Source organism: Brassica rapa, chromosome A09 (genome assembly GCF_000309985.2).
Source record: "Brassica rapa cultivar Chiifu-401-42 chromosome A09, CAAS_Brap_v3.01, whole genome shotgun sequence".
Lineage (NCBI taxonomy): Eukaryota > Viridiplantae > Streptophyta > Magnoliopsida > Brassicales > Brassicaceae > Brassica > Brassica rapa.
In genome coordinates this window covers 8,711,495-8,737,356 of record NC_024803.2, presented here as the reverse complement: position 1 = coordinate 8,737,356, position 25,862 = coordinate 8,711,495, and the positions used below count along the sequence as shown (strand labels likewise).

Here is a 25,862-nt window from a genome sequence, read left to right as displayed (position 1 = left end):
AAAAAAAAAAAAAAAACCAAAAAAAAAATTGAAAAATTTGAAAACACAAAAAGAAACATGTAGTTGCATCACTTGCATTTTTAAGATTGAGTCTAGATCATATAGGTTGCATTCACTTGCATTGGGAACAATGATTTAAAATGCCTTGCAAAGAACCCTTGTCTAGAACTCAAAATGACACCCTAGTTAAACATATCAAGTAGCTTGGGCATCTCTTGAAAACCTTGTACGCTTCGAGCCTTGAAAACTCTTCTTGAAACTTGTTTGCTTGCTTGATGTTAGCATTGTTCTTAAGATCAGCTCCAATCTAAACTTGGCTTGAATGAACTTAATCTTTCTTGCATATGGGCATTTGCATACTTGATCATGGATCTCATACACATTTGGGTTATCTTATTCCTTCATACCTATGTTTGTTAACCCAAATGGCACTCCCTACCCCTAAACCTTAACCATTCTTTGAGACCAAACATTGAATTGCATGAGTGAGGCCTCTTTTGATAGTTTGTCATGTGCAAAATCTTGAGAGTATTGGAGGCGACATAGGTTTATTCTCATCTCTTGCTAGCACAATGAGTTAGCATTCTAGGATGTTGAAAGGGGTTTGTGTGTTTTAAATGTCAATATCTTGGGATGGGGAGTGAGAAAGATGAGAGAGATGAGCAAAAGAATATAAATAGAAAAGAAAACTCTAGGGATAAAAAGATAAATAAGAAGCTCTTGATTGTGTAACAAAGAACCTTCCCCCTAATAAAAAAAAAAAAGAAAGAGAAGAATCAAAGAGAAGTTGGGGAAGGAAATGAAAAAAAAAAAAAAAAAAAAAAGGGTTAGAGCTTGTAGAAAGTGAACTAAAAATCTCTAGTGGTTGTGTCAAAAGAAAAAGAGAGTTGTTCATTGGGTGAGTGATGTGAGGGGTTTAGATTGATTTTGAGATGATGATAAAAAGGGTAGAATGTGATCACTTATAACAAAAGGGGTAGAATGATGAGAATGAATCTATGTATGCATGACTTGCTTCTAATCTTAGATAAATTTTGCATAATGATCAAGCTCCTTGCTTTGAGTGATAACCACCCTTCATATTAGACCATTGCTTACCTAGCCAAATGATTGAGATCATGTGCCCATTTGTGAGAATTTACCTTGTGTGTGTGTGTGAATCAATGTGAGAGCTGATTGAAGGAACTTGTTGGTAAAGAGTATTGCAACTTTAGTAGAGGCAAAAGAGTATGGATAGGCCTAGAGAAGCTAGAGTATAATAAGGAAGATGCTCATGCCATTTGCTATGTTTCTTTAGGATGTTAAGTTGAGTGCTAGAGAGTGTTACTTTTGGCTATGAGTTCCCACTTTCAAACCTCTCACCCTAATGAGTTCTTACAAAGTCACTTGAGGACAAGTAAAGAACAAGTTTGGGGGAGTTGATATCTTGTGATTTTACATTGTTTTAACCGTCCATTTTTGCACATAATGATCATATAGATTAGGAATTTAGCATCTCTAGAATCCATATTGCATTCATATGTCCTAATCAGGTAGTAGAGTGTCCTATGAGCTGATCAAAGGTGTTTAAAGGCATTACGATCCAATATGGGGTGAAGAATGGGATCGTTCAATCACAAGACAAAGCCACGCGGGTGAATCGGCGCGGGATCTCCTACCCGCGTCACGGGATCACCACATCGACGGAGCAGCGCGGGAAGAAGCACGCGGAGTCGACTACCCGCGCGTACGAGATGGAAGGATCGTCGACGTCTTGACGCGGGTGACTGTGACGCGGGTGACATCCATTTTCCTCTACCCGCGTTATCGAAGAACTTTGGTCGAGGAGTTACGCGGGTGAAGCAGCGCGGGAAGCACTACCCGCGCGTACGAAGAAGAAGCGTCGTCGAAGGTCCAACGCGGGAGAGGTGAAGCGGGTTGGTGCCGAGCGTTTTAACCCGCGCCGAGATTTATCCCTAGTCGAATTTTAATGTGTTTTAAGGGCTTTATAGACTTTTTAATGGGAACCATTAGGTTTACCAAAGACATATAAATACTCTTGTAATCCTAAAGTTAGGATCTATCTTGTTTTCTATCTAATCACAAAAGAACTTTTAGGTGAAAGATCTTATCTTAATTATTTTCTCTTGTGATTATTGGATAATCTTGATCACTAATCATGATTAGCACCAAATCATCTTTGATTCTTGGGCTCATCATGAAGAGTAGTGAGTAGTCATCTTTGGATTCATGGGCTAGGGTGATAAAGGGTGATTAGAGAAGATCTAGGGTGTTTAGTGTTAGATCTACTTATTTCCTTGCTTGATGAGGGTTCTCAATGCTATTTTAGTCATGATCACACTAAAATAGATCTTTAGGCATTTCCTGCCCACAAGGTGTATGTTGAAATGCCTGAACCAACTCTTCAATGCTTTTAGCTTGCTTTACCTAAGAGATTAGTTGTTAAAGGAGTTAAGATTGCTATTAGACTTGATCTCCATGTTTGATTTAGTAACATTCAACCTAAGAGATTAGATGCTTGAGTTGCTTTACCAAAAGAACATTCATCTAGAGATAGAGTTTGTTTAGCTTAGTGTCTAGGCATAAGGAAAGTGTTTGATTGATAGCTTACCACCTCTAGATTTGATCTACATCACCCAAGATCAAATGCCTAGCCCAATGAGTCCTCTTGTTTCATCATAAGAAAGAAAGCTTTGTCCTTTGTTCGTATTTAGATAGTAATCTAGTCAAAAATCATCTCACAACTTGGTAGCACTTAGATTAAGCATGGTCTTGCATTCCCTTTGCTTTAGAATCACTTAGAATTGGTTTGACATCCTTTATATTACAACATTTGATTAGGAGCCTTGAAATTCCTATCATCATTCCTGGCACGTTTCCTGGATACAGATACGTAGTCCTCTTCTATAGAATCCGTATAGAACTCGTATAGCTCGATATCAAACCTCACAAACACAAGAATAATATATCTCAAAAGAAACTCTTCTTATTGAAACCTCAATGTCTTAGAAAATCACTCAAAACTAAGACTCATAAAACTCACACACTATGCAACACTCTTGCATAACCTTTATATAACCCTCTAATTATCCTAATCTCATTAGGATTAACACAACTAGATATTTCCTATTCTTTATAGATAAACATAACTCAAATAGAATAGGAAACTTGTATCTCAAGTTATTCAAGCTTATCAACATTCTCCCCCTTAAGCTTGATCTCTTCATTCTTCAAGTCTTCAACTCCAATAAGGCTTCTCATTTCCTTGAACCTGATTCTTCCAAGTGCTTTCGTTAGAATGTCAGCTCTTTGTTCATCTCCAGGAACATGCTCAACTTCAATAAGATCATTCTCAACGCATTCTCTTATGAAATGGTATCGCCTATGTATGTGTTTGCTTCGTCCATGGAACACAGGATTTCTTGTAAGAGCAATGGCCGATTTGTTGTCTATCCGAACCATTACTCTTTCACGCGATCTCCCAATGATCTCACCATAAAGGTCTTGAAGCCAAATTGCTTGCTTAGCTGCCTCTGTTGCCGCCATAAACTCGGCTTCACAAGATGATAGAGCCACAGTCTCCTGCTTTTGGGAGCACCAAGTTATCGGACTGTTTTCAATGTAGAAAACATGTCCTGCAGTGCTGCGACCATCATCTTCATCAACGGCATGCGAGCTATCGCTGTAACCTATAAGCTTAGTCACCTTTGTCTTCTCTGCTCTGGCAAAAGTGAGACCATATGTTAACGTTCCCTGTAAGTACCGGAGGACTTGCTTTAAAGCCGCTCCATGCGATTCCTTTGGAGAGTGCATGTATCGACTTAAAACCCCAACGCAATACGAAAGATCTGGTCGAGTGTGGAGAAGGTATCTTAGGCAACCAATGTTTCTTCTATACTCTGTTTCATCGATACCTTTCTCTTCTTCCCCTTTAGATAGCCTTAGACCTGGATCCATTGGTGCGTGAATGGCGTTGCAATCCTCCATCTTGGCTTCACTCAAAATCTTTCTTGCATATCTTTCTTGTTTCAAAGTGATTCCATTCTCAGTTTGACACACCTCGATCCCAAGGTAATAGGTCAATCTTCCCAAGTCACTCATCTCAAATTTTGTTGACATTCTTGCTTTGAACTCTCGTATTGATGCACAACTTGTTCCGGTAACGAGTAAATCATCAACATAGACGGCAATAAGAAGAACATGATCCTTTTCCCGGCTTCTATACACCGCAGGTTCTTTCGAGCATCTACTAAAACAGAGTTGTTCTAGTACCTTATTCAACTTCTCGTTCCATGCTCGTGGTGCCTGCTTCAAGCCGTAAAGTGCCTTTCTCAACTTGTATACTTTAGTCTCTTGGCCTTTGATCACATATCCTTCGGGTTGTGAAACATAAACCTCTTCCTTTAAGTCACCGTGTAGAAAGGCTGTCTTGACGTCTAAGTGATGAACTTCCCACCCACTTGATGCTGCCAAAGCAAGAATGAAACGGACAGTCTCGATGCGTGCTACTGGTGCAAACACTTCCTCATAGTCGACACCATGCCTCTGAATGTAGCCCTTTGCCACAAGCCTTGCCTTAAACTTGTTGATACTTCCATCTGAGTTCCTTTTTATTTTAAAAACCCATTTTAAACCAATCGCCTTTGCTCCACTTGGAAGATCTACTAACTCCCATGTCTTGTTCTTAATGATAGATGTGATTTCATCTTCGCAGGCATCTCTCCATACCTTCTCTTCCTTAGCCTCATTATAATCCCATGGCTCATCGTTGATAGCCAACAACAAACGCTCGCTGTCGAACTCTGCTAGTAATATATAGTCATCTAAGTATCCCGGCTTCTTGGTCTCTCTTGTTGACCTTCTCAGTATGATATGGTCGGGAGCTTCTTCTTCTTCAGCTATAACAGGAGTGTCTTCTTCTTCTTCGGTGCCATTATCACTTGCTTCTTTTGTATCTTCACTGTCATCATAATTACCAAAATCTCCGAATGAGAGTTTGAACATTCCTGGTTTGCTATTTTCTTCTAGTGTTTTCCAGTCCCAGCTGAGATTCTCGTTGAAAACAACATCTCTACTTACCACCACTCTTCGATTTATTGGATCGAGTAGCCTATAAGCTTTAGATCCTGGCTCGGTTCCAAGGTGGACTAGTTTTCGTGACCTATCGTCCAGTTTTTTCAGATGTTGAGCTTCTATCTTAGCGTAACCAATACATCCAAACACGCGTATGTGTTCCACATTTGGCTTTTTCTTCTTGTAGGCTTGGTATGGAGTTTGCGTGTTCAATACTCTTGTTGCAACCCTGTTGATCAGATATGTAGCATGCCTCACAGCCTCTCCCCACAGATAATTTGGCATGCTCATATGCTTAAGAATGCTCCTGGTCATTCCCAAAAGAGTTCTGTTCCTCCTCTCAACCACCCCATTCTGTTGAGGTGAGTATGGGGCGGTCAAGTGTCTTGATATGCCGTTGGTTTCACAGAACTCTTGGAATTCTTTTGATAAGAATTCGCCACCACGATCAGTTCTGAAGGTTTTGATTACACTTCCTGTCTCTTGTTCAACTATTGTTTTGAACTTTTTGAACTTTCCAAAAGCTTCACCTTTTTCCATAAGCAAGATCGACCACATATAACGCGAGTGGTCGTCAATAAGAACGAAGATGTAACGCTTGCTTGATGGTGTAGAAGGCGTAATCGGCCCACAGAGATCCCCATGTATAAGCTCCAGTACATTGTTTGCACGAAAAGAACTTGCCTTAGGAAATACTGCTCTTGTTTGCTTACCAAGTAAACATGAAGAGCATGTTTCTTTCTCGACTGATATTTTAGGTATGCCAGTAACAAGATCACGCTTGATCATTGTACTCATTGAATCTCTCCCTATGTGTCCTAGTCTTGCATGCCACTTCTCAGCTTCGGTTATGCTCACAGACTGAAGACACTTCATATCATCACGGTTTAAACATACCTTATATAACCTGTTCTGGGAACGTTTTGCTCTTGTTATTAACCTTCCCTCCTTGTCGTGTAACGTTAAATAATCGTCTCTCATCCTCACATCACAGCCCGACTCTGTTGCTTGTCCGAGGCTAATGATGTTGCTCCTCAAGTTTGGTATGTAATACACATCGGCTAGGATCCTTTTCTCTCCATTCTTGTTTAGAAACATAACTGATCCTTTGCCTTTAATATCGATACGCGAGTCGTCGCCAAACCTAACCTTTCCCGTAATGGTTTCGTCAATGGTTTTGAAATAGTCTTGATTCCCTGTCATGTGGTTGCTTGCGCCGTTGTCTAGATACCAGATATTTTCTCCTACTGAGTTGGTCTCGAAATCGCTTAGATGGATATTCTTCTCGTTAAGAAAGATTATCTCATGTACCATCAAGTCTTCTGCCTCTTGTGTTCCCTCATCTTTAGTTTCACATGCTTCCTGTAGTTTAAGCAGTCTGTCTGGACAATCCATGGCAAAGTGACCGGTTTTGTCGCATCGAAAACAAGTTATCTTGGTCATATCACGATCATAGTTGTAGTTGTAACGTCCTCGACCTCTCCCTCTGTTGTAGAATCGTCCACTTCGTCCTCTACCTCTGTAGTTATTGTTCGAATGACTTTGATGCTCAGAGTTTGCATACATCAGCTTGGTTTGATCCTCTTGGACTTCTTCTTCTTCCGCAACTCGCTCCTCATATGCTTTAAGACGCCCAATTATGTCTTCGAATGTTGTTGTTTTGAGATCAAGAACTTGTTCTAGAGAGGCTACAATATGAATGTATTTTTTCCGCGGAAGACTCTTAAGAAACTTCTTCACGAGCTTTGTTTCTTCAATATTTTCTCCTAATGAGGCAGCTTTGGACGAGATCTCGGATAACTTGCCAACGAAGTCATCGATTGTTTCTGTATCTTTCATCTTTAAACGGTCAAATTCCGCCATTAACGTCTGTAGACGAGCTTCACGAACTCTATCTGCACCCATGTGCCTTGCTTTTATCGCCTCCCAGACTTGTTTGGCTGAGCTTAGCTCTCCTACCTGCAAAATCAATACTTCGGGTATCGACTGGAAGAGTAAAGCTGTAGCCAAGTTATTCTTCTCAATATCTGACGATTCGTCGTCGATCACTTCCCATACTTTGTGCACCTTTAGTAAAACCTTAATCCTCATTGCCCAAACTGTGTAATTAGTTGATGTTAGCATTGGACAACTGATCGTGGAGGGGACTCCTCCCACTTTAGGTTTCACAACTGTTGTTATATCTCCCATATCGAACTCTCTTTAGGATCGTTTCCGTAAAGCTCTCACATTGGAGAATTAGACAAAGAGTGTCTAATATATAAAGAGATGTCCAACTCTATTAGTACGAGGCCTTTTGGAATGGAAACTAAAAGCAAATCCATGCGGGCCAGGCTCTAAGGTTCAAAGTGGACAATATCGTACTAATCAGATAATATAGAGTTGGACACGGGATTTCACAATCCCAACAATTGGTATCAGAGCGCAGTTGACGAGAAATCTGCAAGAAAGACCTAAATACCCTTTGAATGATGAATGGGTATCCTATGAGTTAGGAATGAGAGGTGTGTGGCAGAAATCAAGTTAGAAGATCTTGGAAGTCAGTTGTGAGACACGAGATGAATGTGATCCTTAGTTTGAGGGGGAGAATGTGAGATAACAAACTAAGTCCCACATTGGAGAATTAGACAAAGAGTGTCTAATATATAAAGAGATGTCCAACTCTATTAGTACGAGGCCTTTTGGAATGGAAACTAAAAGCAAATCCATGCGGGCCAGGCTCTAAGGTTCAAAGTGGACAATATCGTACTAATCAGATAATATAGAGTTGGACACGGGATTTCACAATCCCAACATCTTCATCATCGCTGGGTCCACATTCGGATCTCGTGTCCTGTGTATTCCAGTGGTTACTGTCACCATCTTCGTCGCCAGAACCTCCATTGTTGCTTCCGTCGAATTCCTCCTTGAAGATATGGACACCACATTCAATAACGTCGAAGTCGTTGATGTCGCTGCTGAATTCAAACGTTAGCTCTCCGCTCTCTTCAAAGCATCCGTACTTGAGAAGTAAGTAGGAGGGAAAAACTAAGAGATGCTTGTGTTGATATGATGAGATGAAGAATCCACATATCTCGATAGCCTGGAAGGAGTTTGAGTAGCCTTTGCGTATCCAGCGACAAGACAAGTAGTACTTATCATATATATCAGCTAGGTTGTTAGAGGAACAAACGAGGCAGACCTTAAAGATGGAGAGTGCGGAGATAGGGAAGCTCAAGGTATTTCCTATAGCTCGGTGCTCGAACCCTGCGGGGACTTGGGTTCCAGGTAACCATGACCACCCCAACTGAAGCAGATGAAAGCGTTGGTTGGCAATTTCATTTCGTGCTTGTTGGCCCAGTTTGAAGCAGTTGGTGAAACTGAGATTCGCAAATGGTGTCACCAAAGGGCAAGAAACGGTCTCCAGTGATTCACAATCATCTGCGCATAGATACTTGAGAAAACAAGGGAGCTCTGGCAGTGATTTGAGTTCTGTGCAGTCAAAGAGTGTAATTTCTCTTAACATGTCAAAACCTCTGAGGCAGCATATTGTTTCAATACCAGAGAAGCTTAGGTCTAGTGTAGTTATAGTAGCCGGCAGTTGTGTTAGTGTCTTCAGATTTGGATTTTCGCTTAGACAAAGAGAGAACTCACGAGAAATCGAAAGGGTAGTCACTGGAGGCACTTCTTTTGCCGCTGGGTCTGACATACCGAATGTTGTCATGTTCGTACGCGATATTTGTATGTCAATGGGATTAGGGGACGCAAAGGTGCAGTTACTTGGAACAACTTCTAGCTTTGTGCAGGAAATCATACACAAGTAATTTAGTTTACCAAGATTTGAAGTAGAGGGGGGAAGTTCTATCAAACTCTGGCAACCACCCAGTTTCAGTTTCTCAAGATTTGGAGCATTTGAAAGGTCTGGGAGTTCCTTCAAATGGTAGGAATTACACAAATCCATCCGCTTGAGATTTGTAAGCGGCTGAAAGTAAAAACCAGAAAAACAGAAGACCATCATTACATGAAGAGAAATGACAAATATCATTTATATATTCAGCTTGTAACCCAAATATTAAAACCAACCTGGATTCCTTCCCAAAGCTTTTCTAATTGGCTATCTCGGAGATCAAGTTCGACAAGACATTCCGTATGAAATGTAGCAGGAAGACACTTGCTTGGGTATGCCTTCCAATGTAGAAACCTTAGACGTTGCGGAAGCTCTATCTCTTCAGATATATCCATTCTATCACACCCATCATATTTACTTTTGATAACTTTGAGGAACCTGAGATTAGGCATTCTTTTGAAAGCTCCCTTGCTTATGAACACTTCGTTGATTGCTGATGTATTAAATGATATGCCAACTACTTTGCTAGTAACCTAAACCAAATCCCAAAAAAAATATTGCTATCACAATATGTAGGTTTTGTTTATCTTAGAGATATGACTTGCTCAAACAACATTTTTTTGAAAAAGTTACTAAGAAGCAAAGGATTAATAGAACTTACAGTATCATTTCGTAGGACGTCACATATGTCATTAGCATCAACTAAGATTTGGCGATTCCAAGGCTTTTTTAGTCTACGAATAGCTCTTTTACCCACTTGTTGTAGTAATCTGTGCATAACTATTTCACCACGTGCAGATATCTCTATGAGAGATTTTTTTACTAGGATTTTCAACCCGTTTTTAACATCCAAGTCAATTCCAGCCAGCATGGCTTTCACAAGATCACCATCTTTATACTTGAAGAAGATTGCAATATAGAGAAATAGTGTTTGCTCATTGTCTTCTAAACTTTCGTAGCCGACTTTTAACACTTTCTCGATATCTTGATCCAGAATATTTTCTAGCCTGACCATTACATCTGTCCATTCGTCCTTCCTCTTCCTACGTAGAGATGAACCCACAACACGAAGAGCCAACGGAAGCTTGCAACAAAGTTCTGTTATCCTTATAGCAAGCTTTTTAAAACCCTCTGTAGGATAGCATTGTTTGAAAGCATATCTACACAAGATTTCAAGAGCTTCATCGATAGATGGAAAACTCACATGGTATACATTATCGATACCATGTTGTTGCAAAAGCTCTTGATCTTCAGTGGTTACGATAATCCTACTTCCAAAACCAAACCATGAAGTATCTCCGGCCAAAGCCTCTAATTGCTTTAGACTGGTTACATCATCAAGAATGATGAGCACTCCCATGTTACTTAGCCTTTGTTGTAACACACCTAGATGGCATATCCTTGTACCATCTTGGTTCAAAACCTTTGACAGAAGTTGTTCTTGTAAAAGCAACTGCAGACCATAGTCATCAAGACCACTACTATGATAGCTTCCCCTAAGGTTTTCCGTAAAACAAGTAAGCTGAAACTTATGAGAGAAACGACTATGTAAGGCTCTGGCAATGGTTGTCTTACCAATCCCTGCAGGACCTGAGATTCCAACCATCTTTACTCCATCATAATCAAAATCTAGCAAATTTTCTATTTCCCTTAAATGAGTTTCAAGTCCCACCATGCCATCAAAATCCCTAGATGATGTTGCATTCAATTTATCTGAAACATCTCTTGTGATCTTCTTGATCATGTTTGCTTCATTATCCCTAACAAAAAAAAGGAAATAATAGAAACTTTGGGTTCCATCAAGTAGGCACAGAGATACCATCTTTTTTTTCTGAATGAATGTTAAAGTCGTATCATGAAAGTGGTAAACATAAAATTTTCCCAATTCATTGAAATAAAAAATAGTTTTACAAAGAATGAGACATATGGCTGAAGTTGTTTTGAAGTTTTTTTTTTTATCAATGAAGTTTGTATCTAACATCCTTTTTCCCACTATTCTTTGACATGTACTTCTAATATTCATTCAAGAAAACATTCTCTTAATCAATCAAATTCCAGTAGTTCCTCCCAATCACCACAAGACACCATTAACTGTTGTTTTTAACTAACTTGTGATTACCGCTTAATAGAACTTAATAAATAAAAACAGAGATTAGTTGAATACGAACCATTTTTGGAAGTCTTCTCCAGCAATGTTTCCTACGTCTTTCAAAGCTTTGCTCCACTTCTGCCGTTCCTCGTCCGGCTTATCTGCACAAGTTTCATTGAAAGCGATCCCAAAATCGCCGGTCTGGAAGCGTACATCGGATGGTTCCACTCCGTAAAAGATGGTCATCACTATCTGTCCCATAGTTTCCTTGCACTTCAGTATCTCCACCAATTCATCTAAACACCAGCTTGAAGAAGCGTATTTCTTGGAGAGAATCACGATCGAGATCTTTGATTCTCTTATACCATTTGTGAGCGAAGGAGATATCTCTTGGCTTCTCACAATCTCTTGATCATTAAACATTGTGATCCCGCTGCGTTTAAATTGCTCGCGCATGTGACTGAGAAGTGTTTTACGGACGTCAGGCCCGTGGAAGCTCGAGAAGACGTTGAACTTGTAGTTGCGAGACGCAAAGGAAGAAGCAGACGCCATGAGAGACGAGCTGAGAGAGATGGAAGGACAGTGAGATGTTTGCAGATGAATGAAATCAGATATTGTTTACTTTGAAGTCAATGTTGTTGGAAAGCTTTATATAAAAAGGGATGCTTCCCACTGACTACTGAGGCAGACGCGTAATAATTTGAATGGAGTTGTTAAGTGGTCGTCGTCATTAAGTTTGTAAACAAAAAGAGAGTCAAATAAACTAATGTTTTTCAGATATTTTAAGAAGACCAATCAAGTGGCCAAGACTTTGAAAAAGAGAGATTTGGTTCCTCTAAAGTCATAGGAAGCTACAAACTTGCTCCCCCTGGCCGTTTTCACATGTAAAAAGATTTGTTTATACTTTTAAGTTCTTGGAATTGCTCCAATTCATCTCCATTTAGATTTTAAAATGGGTATATACAGTAGAGAAGCAGCTCAAACGATCTGAATGTTATACTTTGAATGATATAAAAACATAAAGTCGTTGCTCTATTCACGGAACAATACACATTCGACTTTTTAGTTAATCTTGTCGCTGCCAATGACATTAGGTGTTTGCTTCTGCTCATTTTATTTGAATGTAACAAGAACATGCTGCAGATTCTGAATATTTGTATTTATTTGTAATAGAGTTATGCTTCGAAGAAAAGTACCAACCATGATTCCAAAGAGATTGCAATTGTTGGCTTCCAACTTGAATCTATGGTCTTCTTCCCCAAAATAAGCTTGCAATGCTTCTCATAGGATGGGAGAGGTCCAAGGAGAGGAGGATCCAGCTCCAACAACCTGTATGTGTCTCGGCTTTGCCATTCTCTTTTGAATCGCAGATTAGTCGATCCCTCATAAGCTCACTGTCTCTAGAGTCTTGAGAGGCTTTGCTAGTTTCATCAAACTCAATCATTCTTCTTCTCTTGTTTTCCTCCGTCATGATCTGGACACCACATGCAATAATCTCGAGCTCCTGGCATGCAATGAATTCAAACATTATAGAAACTGTAAGCACCCTGGCAAATGCTTAGTTTAAAGAATGACACTTACTGAACAAAAAAAAAGTAAATGCAGGAGAAAGAACTTACTTTGGCATGTTGAAGAACATCACAAATCTCTCGAGCATTCGTCAAGATCCGGCGTTTCCAAGGGTCTTGTTTTTGAATGGCTCTTTTACCCATTTGTTCTAGTAATCTGTGCATCACTATTCTATGCTCATATCCAATGGTCTCTTTGATGAGAGATCTGTTTACAAGGATCTTCAACCCATGTTTGACATCCAAGTCACTATCATCAAACATGGTGTTCACGAGATTCCAACTTTTATAGTTGAAGAAGACTGCAATGTGGAGAAATAGCGTTTGCTCATTCTCATCTAAACTCTCGTAGCCAACTCTTAGTACGTCATCAATATCTCGATCAAGAATAGTTCCGCTATCTCGATCAAGATTAGTTTCCAGCCTGCTCAGTACCTCTTCCCATTCATCCGCCTCCTTCCCACGCAAAGATGAGCCCACAACACTTAGACCCAACGGAAGCTTATCACAAAGCTTTGTCACTCTTGGTACAAGCTTTTCAAAACCCTGGTTGTGAGAGTTGTTTCCAAAAGCATATCTGCATAAGATCTTGAGCGCTTGTTCATCAGATGGAAGCCCCACACGGTACATATTTTTGATACCATGTTGCTGCAAAATCTCTTTGTTTTCTGTGGTAATTATAATCCTGCTTCCAGAACCAAACCATGTAGTTTTATTTGCTAGCGCTTCTAATTGCTTTATATGGTACACATCATCAAGAATGATGAGCACCCTATGCTTGGATAGCCTTTCTTCTATCACACCAGAATGGCCTATCCTAATTCTACCAAGATTCAAAAGATTTGAAAGAAATTGCTCCTGTAAACGCAGCTTCCAACCATGTTCATCAAAACCACTATGATTGTTTTCCCTAAGGTTGTCCACAAAACAAGTAAGCTGAAACCTATTAGAGATTTGTCTTTGCAAAGCCCTAGCAATGGTGGTCTTACCAATGCCCGCAGGACCAGTGATTGCAACCATCATAACTCCATTATCATCTAATTTCAGTAAAGACTTCAATTCTCTTATGTGAGGTTCAAGTCCCACCATGCCATTAAAGTCTCTAGACGGTGTAGCATTGAGTTTATCTGAAACGTCTCTGGCAATTTGCTTGATCATGTCTGCTTCATTTGCCCTAACAAAAGAGAAAGAACAGGAAAGCACCCAACAGTTTCCATCAAATAGTCACATGATAACCTTCCTCTGTGACCAATAGTTTATAACATGGAGTTCTAGTATTCATTCAACAAAACCATTCCCTTATAACACCATTAACTATTTATTTTCTTTGTATAACCTATAAGAAAATAAAAACTAACCATCTTAGGAAGTCTTCTCCAGCAATGTTGCTCACATCAGTCAAAGCTTTGATCCATTTCTGCTTTGCTTCCTTTGTCTTATGTTCACAAGTATCCTCGAAAGCGATCCCGAATTCCCCGGTCTGTTTCCGTACATCAGATGGCTCCACTCCATAGAAGATGGTCATCACTTTCTGTCCCATAGTTTTTTTGCACTCCAATATCTCCACCAATTCATCCAAACACCAGCTTGAAGAAGCATATTTCTTGGAGAGAATCACAATCGCGATCCTAGATTCTCTTATACCATTTGTGAGTGAAGGAGCTATCTCTTCGCTTCTCACCATCTTTTGATCATTATACATAGTGATCCCACTGACATTAAACTGTTCACGCATGTGGCTGAGAAGTGTTTTACGGACATCAGGCCCGTGAAAGCTCGCAAAGACATTGTAACTCCAGTTGCGAGTCGACAATGAAGAAGTAAGAGAAGCCATGAGAAACAAGAGAGAAGAAAAAGGGTGAAGAGAAGTTGAAGTCAATGTTTCACTTCAAATGATTTTTCCGGAAAGATATAGATACAGAAATTATTTATAAAAACAGGGATCCTTGTGTGTATTGCGAACCGCGTTGACTTATGTAAGGAGAAACTTTCATATGAAATAAAATAATAGGTTTCTTGTTCTTTACCTCAAGAGTCAAGACTTTGAGCGATTTACGCATAATGACAACCATAGATATGTAGTTCTTTAGTGGTGGTCTTTTAAATTAGGAAGCAAACTAACACTTGTTGTTGTTAAATCATATACGAAGAAGAACATGGGCCTCCCTTAACTGTTGACGAGAGAGGGAGAGAGATCATAAATCTATTCGTATTTTTACTTCTTCAAGTTCAAACTCCTAAAAGTAAACGACTTTTTTTTATAAAGAAAGGAGAACTGTTAATCAAACACTTGTTGTTGTTAAACCGGAAGATGCAGATACTTTGAACAAGATAAAATTCAGTTTAGTAACACTAGTTATAAAATATACTAGGTAGTAACCCGCACCTTGCGCGGGATGAGGCATATGTATCATTGTTTGAAGTTATATACTATGATTTTGTAAGACATAAGTATATATTTGAAGAGAAAGTGAAAAATACCGGAATTTCTGGTTTTTTAGTGGAACAATAACATTTGAAAATTAATACCATAACTGCCTTAAATAAATAAAATATAGTTATTTTTATTATATAAAAAAGTTTAAGAGAAAAGAAATTGAATGTGATTTGATATTACGTGTATACGCACACCAAATAACCTAATGTGCACACTACCACAATCGAATGGTATGTCGATGTAGCACTTTAGGATCGAATCCACAGAGACCAACTATTACACTTTATCTTTATGGGATCAATATCAAGCTAAAACAATATGGAGGTTTTAAAGTTGATTTCGTAACAAGCAAGTAAAAAAGATTAATTAAAGATTTCAGATGATTAAAATGCTAGCCTAGGGTGGTTTGGTCGGGTGTTAAGCAAGTATGAGCCAAACAATTATTCAAGTTTAATTAAGAGCAAGTCTAGAACTCGGATCACTCAAGTAGAACAGCCCACTGTCGTGGAACTGCCCCCTATGCTGATCGATCTTGATACCTAAACTCTCGTTTGGATCAAGATGCGACAGCAAGCAATAGAGATCAAGTCCGATAGGTTCACCAAACACCGTAATATCTACTTTCGCTGATTAGGGATGCTAGGCTCATTCATAACAGATCTAGCAACCTATTACATGGTTAATGAACAGGTTAAACCTAGGATCTAACATTAAGCGGCCAGATTAATGCAAGCATTAAGAACAATTATGAATGAAGACAATCAATGGTTTCACTTATCTATGTTTAACTCACGGATCTAACACCCGAACACCCTAGACTAAGCAAGTTGACTACTCAGCCATGAACAGAGAAAACACAGAGATCAATTCTGAATAAGACTTCATGTAAATAAAAGAGATAGAAAGAGGGTTCAGGATAATCTTCTCTATGGTGAGAGAGATGAAGCCTTCTCCCTTTACAATCCAAAAGCACAAAAGTCTCCAATGGTTTTCTTCTGTCTAGAATAGCGTAGAATGAATAAAAAGAAACCGAAAATATGATATATCAAAGCCACAGGCGGCTGGGAGAGAAAATAGGGATAATTAGGGCAAATCCCGTAATGATTGTAGTTTCCTAAAAAATCTCTGCCGCTGGAACACTCACTCGGAACAATCACTCGGGTTGCTCTGCTATCCGGAACAGTCATCAAGACTGTTCTGCGTGAAAACCACCAAATTGCATTGTTTTCTGCCTCTTTTGTTTCAGCTGATCCATCTCCCATCCAATGCAACTCCAGACCTGTAATGACTCCAAAAGGACTAGGAAGACTCGATAAAGACTTGAAAACCAATTTAAAAGCATATATACAAGATGTATAAAACACCATATATCATGATTCCACCCTTTAAACACACATAATTTGTTTTAATATAAAAACCAAAATAACATAATTAATTGATATGATAAGAAATTATAGTCTAAATTTTTTTTGAAGTTTAATCAAAATGCACGGAATTGAATCCTGAAAGTAAAAAAAAAATCATATCTGTTAACATATAGTAACTATATCAAATTTAAAATAATTTTATACTCACATTGACTAAAAAATAATTCTTTATTTGAGGAATCTGAGGATCAAATAAAATATCCGAAAAATCTTCAAAAGGTATTAAATTTCTGAAGCTATCTATAAGAAATTCAATTCTGATCCTAAACATAAATTTTTTTTTTGCCATAGTTACTAATAGAGATAACTAATATTCATTAAAAAAATCTTACCATTACCCCTCTCAATTGACCACCATAGTTTGAGTACACAAATTAAATATCCTACGATTTCTACACTACGGTCTATAAGAAGTCATTTTAGTATATTGTCCTTATCAGTGAGATTTATATGTAATGGTCAGTTTATTTTTCTTGCATGATAATAAGAAAACAATCGTCATATCTTGAATTATGGTTTCCATTCTCTAGCTTTTGAATCCCACGAATAAGTTTTCTTTGCGCCACAACCCAAAAATTTGAGCCTTACACTATCATGACTTAACTTATTATTCTCTATCCAGACAATAAACTTGGATTTTAATTCCTCGTGGATAATTTTTTCGAAAGGCTGCTCAATGACTGTAAATACTATATATGTCACAGTTATATTCACATTGTTCGGCCACTTTAGTCTTGCTGGAATTCGCAGTTTTTTTGGAGTCCTGATACATATTTTATGAGATACATCAGATTTAGATCTATAATGAAGAGTATAATAAGCGTACAGAAAGGAAGATCACTTACATCTTCGTACAGAAAAATCACAGTATTATGTGTAGAAGATGGCTCAATCTTCCATGTGTACCGTGTCTTCACAGAATAGAAAATATGATAATACTAAAAATATAAAAAGATAACGGAAAGAAGGATCCAAACCATACTTTTTTTTTATTTCCCAAACATACTTTGACGGCTGCATGGTTTGAGTGTTTTTAAATAAGCTTGGGATAATTTGCGAACAATTATGTAGTTCTTTAGAAATGATCACCAAATATTTTGAAGAAGACGGGTATATATATCCTCTACCATTGCTAAATATTCTCTTGACATATTGCGTAAATCTTGTATAATTGATACAATAATTTTAGACACTTCCCAAAGTTAAGAATATTTTAGTTTATAATAGGGGATAATATTATTAATAGTTTAAATGCACGTACAATAATATTATATTCGATTTTAAAAAGGACAAAATATATTTGATCTCTTCTTTTTATTGTACTTGTCAATTTGTATAGGATATTTTATAATAAGAGATATATTCATATTTACAAAGCTATAGACTATATCCATGGAAAATAAACTTTACATAAATAATGATTCTTTTTAAAGTATTTTATATTGCCCAAATATATTAGATAACTTCAACCAATTATGTCATATAAAAGTTTATAGAGGATCTGTAAATTAGTATAAAATCGACCCGATCAGACAAAATATGATAAGAGGGTTTATATTAGAAACGACCAACATATGCTTAGAGTACGTAAAAAGGTTAAAAAATAAAACACTTCAGACTTCCAAAATTGTTAAACAGAACCCAAAAACCAAGCATAATACGAAGATTAAAACAATTAAAATACTTATAACAATAAAAGAGAAAAGCATATCTTCATTGTAGACAGGTTTCTAATAATTCTTCAGCCACTATTTTCAGTCTTCACTTTCTTAATCGAATCCGAATGTCGATGTTCGTTAACAGTGCCCCTGTAGATAGCTGCCTCTAAACTTTCGATATGAGATCCTTCACGTTTAGCAGTTGTCTTCAGATTAGACTTAGAGCCATGCACATAACTACCAGCTATCAGAACAGAACCCTGAAACACACGAATTGTTTTGTAGATAATAAAAGGTCTACAACTTGAAACAAAATTTATAATAGACAATAAATATATTACCTCTGAGTCTTCAGAACAATTAGAAAATCTGGGTAGAACGTATTGACCGTCCCTAATAATATCAAATTAAAAATCAAGATCATAATATAAAATCACTCTATTAAGTCCTTGGGTAGTTACTCATAAGAAATATACCTTAGGATAAGAGGACACGTCAAGAAAGATTCGTATCTCTTTATGTAAATAGTATTTTCAAGAACACTCTTTACGTACGTTTCCTGATGTTCTTAGTGGGCAAGCGAGATGGTGAAGAAGGCGTCGTTTTAAGCAATCCAAGACGGTCGGTCCCAAATCGCCTGAGGACTGACGTTCGAAATATACCGGAGGAGTCGCCAGGAAGTCTCCTGTAGTAACCGGAAGTTGATGAGAATGATGATCGCTGAGAAAAACTGACGAAAAGCTTCCTTCTCTTTTATACATGACCATGGCTTTGTACAAAAATGGAATCAAGCCTTCCATTTCTTCTCTTTTTTTTCTTTTCGATGGGGATTCTTTGATGTTTTCTCTTTCTGAAATAGAAGATCGTCGATGCGCCTGCTTTACAAAATCTCTTTCTTTATAACCTTAGTAAAGAACGTCGATCACCCTCATATCGTCTTCTTCTCTGCTTCTGATACCCATTGATGCGCCTTGTATCAAGGACATGGAAAGTCGACTGCTCAAGGACTCTGTAGTCGGTCTGACAAAAATTAGAAAACGTCGACTGCTCAAGGACATGGAAAAAGAGTTTGCAAAAAAAATCATCAAAAAAGGAAACATTTAATGGTTTCACATTAAATGATTTTGTGAGAATTGATGTGAGCGCGACACATAAGCAAAAAAAAGAATGGAGTCTTCTCATGCATCCTTGAAAAAACAACTAAGAGATAATTAAGGAAAGCCTTCAAAAATGCTTCTCCTTTGATATATAGGGGATTTGTTTAGAGATCAGATTGTATACATTAATATGTTCACGGTCAGCTAACACAGTTGACCAAAAAAATAATCCATGGTGTAAGATCTCACTTGAAAATATGAAATGCATTAATACCATGTTGACAATTACTTAATCAAGGAACCTTCCTACTTGTTTTGTATCGTGTCAACTTGCTCATGGTAAGAGGTGGCAACGCCATTTACGCTCATAGATCGTGAGTGGTTGGTTTAGAGCAACAACACATGGTTATCCGAATAACATAAAATCGAACCGAATTGAAAGACATGGGAAAATTGAATTTATTTTGGGTAATTCTCATAAATAGATCATTTTCAAGTTTTAGTTACAAAAATAGATCACAAAGACGAAAATAACCAAAATGTTTCATTTAATAGGTAAAAAGATACTAATACACTAGATATATAAAAAAATAAAAATAGAATCGAATTGAAAGACATGGAAAAATTGAATTTATTTTCCTTATATCTTTTCAAAGTAAAAAAAAAAGATTTGTAATCCAATATCAAGGCTTTTAGTGTGAAGAGCCATGGTGTTTTAGCTCACGTAAGCGGCCACAGTCATTAATTACCTTGCTTCAATCGTCGTAACTCATAAGTTTGGAGAGATCCAAACAGTTTTGTCCATCTGTTACGTTCACTGTTCTCAGAGTCGTTTTCAAACGCTCAGCTCCTTTCCATTTCGTCGGTTAAGTTCTGAACACCACACTCGACAATCTCAAAGTCGTGGAGTTTGCTGCTAAATTCAAACACTGTCTCGCTAATGCTTTTGTCTTGTTCAATACAATCAGAGTGAAAGATAAACAGATGCTCTGTTCGAAATCTTGGGATACGATAAACTTTGATAGCCTCGTCAATGGAGGAGAGGTGTAACTCGCATTTACCAATGCGACTACACAATAGCTGCGAGACTCTATAATCTCTGAATTGATGGTTTGGTGCAATCACGAGGCAAATCTTGAATCTAGAGGAAGCAGGATAAGGAAGAGTTAAGGAACTTCCTCTGGCTCGGTGATCGAACTCTGCTGGTACTTCTCTCCCTGGTAACAGAGCCTACCCGTTAAGAAACGATTGTTGGATAATCGCTCTTCGTGCTTGTTGACCCAGTTCGAAGCAGTTGGTGAAGTTAAGCTGCGCATTTGGAGTGTGAAAGTGACTAGAAACACTCTCCAGCGACTCACAGTCGTTTGCGGATAGGAACATGAGCTGAGGAGGGAGCTCAGGCAACGTTGCGAGTTTTCTGCAGCCAGAAAGATTAAGATGTTGAAGACCGTGAAGCGCTTTGATGCAATCCGGAACATTCTTGATCCCGCTGTAGCTTAGGTTTAGATGAGATACGCCTTCGGGGACATTCTTTAAGGTCTTGAGCTTCCCATTGTAGCTTAGGTCAAGAAACCGAAGACGAGTCCAATGCTGAATGGATGCAGGCACTTGTTCAACCAAGGTGTTTGATAGTTTGAGTGATGAGATGTTTGTAGAAAAATCTGGAAACTTGAGCATCCAGCCATGTTGACAACTTTAAGAGATGCTAAATTCATGCTGCTTGGTAACACTTGCAGCTTAGAGCAAGCAAACATGGCCAGCACCTTTAGTTTGTGAAGATTCGAGAAAGAAAATGGAATCTCTACCAAACTCTGGCACCAAGCCAGATCCAATCTCTCGAGTTTTGTAGCGTTTGAAAGATCTGGGAGTTCCTTCAAATGCCACGATTCCATCAGCTCCATCTTCTTCAGATTTGTTAATCGCTGAATGCGGAAAAAGAAAAACATAACAGTTGAGAAACGTTTTGGTAGAAACATTCTCAAAGTAAATAGATAGAAACTAACCGGAGTTCCTTCCTAGAGCTTTTCGAGCTGGCTTTCTTGCATATTGAGTTCCACAAGATGTTCTGGATAGAATTTAGGAGGAAGACTCTTGCTTGGGTATGCATCCCAATGTAGTAACCTTAAACGAGGTGGAAATTCCATGTCCTCAGGTATACTACATATTACTACTCTTCTGTTGCCAAAAATTTTCCTCGTCCTTATATGTTTCTTGTAATTTCCTACACACTTCCGGAATGTCTTCATGGATTCTATTATTATCATTTTTGTACTTTTTCAGTGCTTTTTGAAGCTCACTAATCCTCACCTTTCCATATGGTGGATTATTCTTTCGCCATTTAGCGATCTCATGGTGACAGTTAATAATTTTTATACAAAATCCTCTGAGTTTTCCGCTAACGATTCACCCCAACCTCTCCCAATTGATTCCAACAAAACATCATGTCCTATCCATCTTTTGTCAAACCAAAATTCTCCGTCGTTTTGGTATTTTATTCTCAAGATAAGCCACTACTCGCCGATGATCTAATTCCACTATCCCTAAATATTCTGTGTAAGAACATGAAAAAAGTGTATGCCAATCTTCATTTGTGAATGCTCCTTCCAGCCAACATCTAACCATTACTTTATTTTTCTTCCTTGCCACGACATCTGATTTTTCGGACCGGAAATTCCAGTAGTGCAGTATTCCTGATCATATTATTAAAAAAAATTATATTTTTATCAAAGCTACAAAATTGCATTTCCACCATTACCACATATTATTATGGAAATAAATGGTTCTGGCTGTATATGCTCTAGAAAGCTAAAATTTAGTTTAGAGTCATACATGTCAACCAATCATGGTTTCTTTTCTTTTAAAAAGATACCGCTTACAAAACTACATCATAAATATTGACAGCAAATAAATCTACACCTATTATTTTAAAGCTAAAAAATAAAAACCTCAACACTTACCAATCACTCTTTATATCTTCTGCGAAAATCTAATCACATTTTCTCTTAAAATGTAAAACTACAATTTTCTCTTAAAATTGTAAAATAGCATTTTTCATAAAAACTACAAAGTCAAATTCTTCTTTTACAAAATGGTAAAGTTACATTTTCCATCAATACCTTAAAATTACAATTTACAAACCATGAGAGAGGTTCGGAGTATGAGAGAGACATCGAAGCAAAGGATGATCAACTTTCAACAATCTAAATATTTCATCTTCCCTTCGAACCCGTCCTCCTTATTCCCAGGTTACAACATCACTGTTTAATTCTTCAAACACGTCCTCAATATCAAACTCATAGCTCTCCTTAGCGGAAGATTGCTACGAAATTTTTGGATCTCCCTCTCTGGAGGAAGATGATTCATTAGGGTGGAGTTACTTGATGCCTTAGCGAAAATTGTCAAGGTCGTCTCTCACAAAATTATGCTAGCTAAGAGAGCTGAATCTTTTTTACTACATATTATTAGGTTGCACCATATAAAACTCTTCTCTCACCAGGTTTAAACCTGGCACAAAAGAGTGTTGTTCTTGATCTATGTATGATCTGCCTAGAGTCATGTTAATTTAGATGAACTTCCAACGTAAAAACCAATTGGTGATAAATTGTTTGGTTCATCTATCTTATATATTAGAATTCCTTCCAATTTTCAAGGTAAAAAATTGTCTATAATACGCCCATTCGAGATGATGGCTTTTAACACTTCAATCTCAAAATGTGCAGGATCGATGTGGATCAGGTTGGATGTATGAATCTAGCTCTAATAAGGAGTACAATGTTCTGAGTTTTGTCTGTAAATACCTCAAGGTCAAAACGTTACAATTTAGGTCGTTATCCTCTCTTGTTTGATTTCGAGAACAATACATATGAATTACATAAAAACATAAGATGTTGTTCTATTCACGGACCAGTACATTCGTTTTTATTCAATCTATTCTCTGTTTGAGTGTAACAAGAAGATGCTGCAGATCTTGAATATTAGTGTTTTTGCCTCACTAAATAGAGATTGTGTATATATGACAGTTAAAGATACACATATGAGACGATAAAAAATACATTTGAAAAGATTAATGTTATCTTCTTCCCCGAAACAAGCTTGCAGTGCTTCTCACAGGATCGGAGTTCCAACAATCTGTACGTTTCTCGGCTTAGCTATTGTTTTTCTGTTTCGGGTAGCAGATTAGTCGGTCCGTAAGTTCACTGTCTTGAGAAGCTTTGCTGGCGTCATCAAACTCAATCCTTCTTCTTCTCTCGCTTTCCTCTGTCATGATCTGGACACCACATTCAATAATGTCGAGGTCCTGGCATGTGATGAACTCAAACATTATCTCATTCTCCTGTTCGAGCCATCCATGTACCTCAACCAAATCAGCATAAGAAAAACATAGATGTTCCACTAGGATACTACGGAGATGCATATACATATTATGGTCAGTGGGGCACCCCTTGTTTACACGAATGCGACAGAACAACTCAGGATAACTTTCTATAATCTTCTGTTTAGGGAAAACCACAGCGCAAAACCTAAATTCTCTGAAATCTGACCGGATAGTCAAGGAGTTTCCTACAGCCTTGTGATTAAACTCTGCAGGTATAGAACTTCCAGGTAGGCATGCCCCTAATGATTTCTTTATTACTGTCCTTGAATCTCGGCCCAAGTTGAAGCAGTTGTTGATATTGCAGATGAATTCAGAGTCAAAAGGCAGAGATACTGTCTTCAATGATTCACAGTATTCAGCTATTAATCTTTTGATTGAGGCGGGGAGCTCTGGAATTGATGCAAGTTTTGAACATCCATATACCCAAAGCGATACTAGCCCATGCAATTCTTTGATGCAATCTGGAATTTTCTATTGAAATCGAACACTTAGAATGATATCAAAACTCTTCTTCTTATTGCTTTAGAAACTTACACAAAACTAAAGCTTTCTCACAACTCTTTTGTTATACCACATCATGGTATCTCCTTATATATAAATCTTATTTTCCTAAACTCATTAGGAATCACATATTTCCTTTTCTCTTAATCCTAACCTCATTAGGATAACTTATAACCTAAGTTAACTTTAAGCTTATGTCAACAATCTCCCCCTTAAGCTTAAAAACCTCTTTTGAAACATCTTGAACTCCAATGAAACTTCTCATCTCCTTGAACTTGATCTTCCCAAGTGCTTTAGTGAGAATGTCAGCCTTTTGCTCTTTGCCAGCTACATGCTCTACGTCAATCAAACCATCTTCAACACACTCTCTTATAAAATGAAACCTCTTGTGTATGTGCTTGCTTCTTCCATGAAACACCGGGTTTTTAGTCAAAGCAATAGCTGATTTGTTGTCTATACGAAGTACTGTCTTTGCGGTTTCATCACTTGTAATCTCACCTAGTAGCTCTTGTAACCATATAGCCTGCTTTGCCGCCTCTGTTGCAGCCATAAATTCAGCTTCACATGATGATAGAGCTACGATCTCTTGCTTTGTTGAACTCCATGATACTGGACACATGTTAAGATAGAATATATGCCCTGATGTGCTCCTCCCATCATCCGGATCAACGTTGTAGCTGCTATCACAAAAACCTACAAGCCCGCTTTTATCATCACGCCTAAAGAGCAATCCGTGTGAGCAGCTTCCTTTTAGATACCTTAGGACTTGTTTTAATGCTGCTCCATGTGATATCTTAGGCTCATGCATATACCGGCTAAGCACACCAACGCAATAGGCAAGATCAGGTCTTGTGTGAATCAAGTATCGAAGGCATCCAATATTTCTCCTAAATTCTGTTTCGCTTATCCCTTCCTCTTCTGATGCCTTCGAAAGCTTGAGGCCGGGATCCATCGGTAAGTGAACTGCGTTGCATTTGTCCATCCCCGCTTCCTCTAGTATCCTGGTCGCATACCTCTCCTGCTTTAGTACTATACCTTCTTTGGACTGAATTACTTCAATCCCAAGATAGTAAGTAAGTTTTCCAAGATCACTCATCTCAAATTTGGTTGCCATCTCTAGTTTAAACTCTTGTATCACCTCAAGATTCGATCCCGTGACCAAAAGGTCATCAACATAGACTGCGACCAACAGAAGGCTCTCTCTCGTTTCTTTCTTGAACAATGATGGTTCTTTAGAACATTTGGAGAAATTCAACTCCTTGAGAATCGACTTAAGCTTGATGTTCCAAGCCCTAGGTGCTTGTTTCAGACCATATAATGCCTTGTGTAGTCGGTATACTTTCTCTTCACTACCTTTCACCTTAAAACCATCAGGTTGTGTCACATAAACTTCTTCACTTAAATCTCCGTGAAGAAAAGCCGTCTTCACATCGAGATGATGAATCTCCCAGCCATTAGATGCAGCTAATGCAATGATAACTCTTACTGTTTCTATTCTTGCCACAGGAGCAAAAACTTCTTCAAAATCTATGCCATGACGTTGAACATATCCTTTTGCTACGAGCCTAGCTTTGAACTTCTTGATACTTCCATCTGCATTCTTTTTTATCTTAAAAACCCACTTCAGCCCTATTGCCTTGCATCCCAAAGGAAGATCAACGAGTGTCCACGTTTTGTTCTTCTTGATTGATGTGATCTCATCTTCACACGCCTCTCGCCAGACCTTTTCATGCTTTGCTTCGTTCCAGTCCCATGGCTCCTCGTTGAGCAACAGAAGAATCCTCTCGGTTTCATTTATCTCAGCCACTAGA

General features: G+C 38.2%; 1 protein-coding gene and 2 pseudogenes across 1 annotated transcript; all 3 read right to left on the bottom strand.

The window, feature by feature from the left end:
- Nucleotides 1–1,131: 1,131 nt before the first annotated feature.
- On the bottom strand, nucleotides 1,132–12,556 carry LOC103838108 (disease resistance protein RML1B-like). The gene is made up of 5 exons (XM_033279449.1): nucleotides 11,068–12,556; nucleotides 9,561–10,659; nucleotides 9,136–9,432; nucleotides 7,868–9,034; nucleotides 1,132–2,899 (listed from the first exon to the last, which is right to left on the bottom strand). Exons 1-5 carry the CDS (start codon nucleotides 11,538–11,540, stop codon nucleotides 2,825–2,827), a joined length of 3,111 nt encoding a protein of 1,036 aa, XP_033135340.1. The 5' UTR covers nucleotides 11,541–12,556; the 3' UTR covers nucleotides 1,132–2,824.
- A 5,445-nt stretch (nucleotides 12,557–18,001) lies between these two features.
- On the bottom strand, nucleotides 18,002–18,884 carry LOC117128036 (annotated as a pseudogene).
- Nucleotides 18,016–21,203, bottom strand: LOC117128033 (annotated as a pseudogene).
- Nucleotides 21,204–25,862: the final 4,659 nt, after the last annotated feature.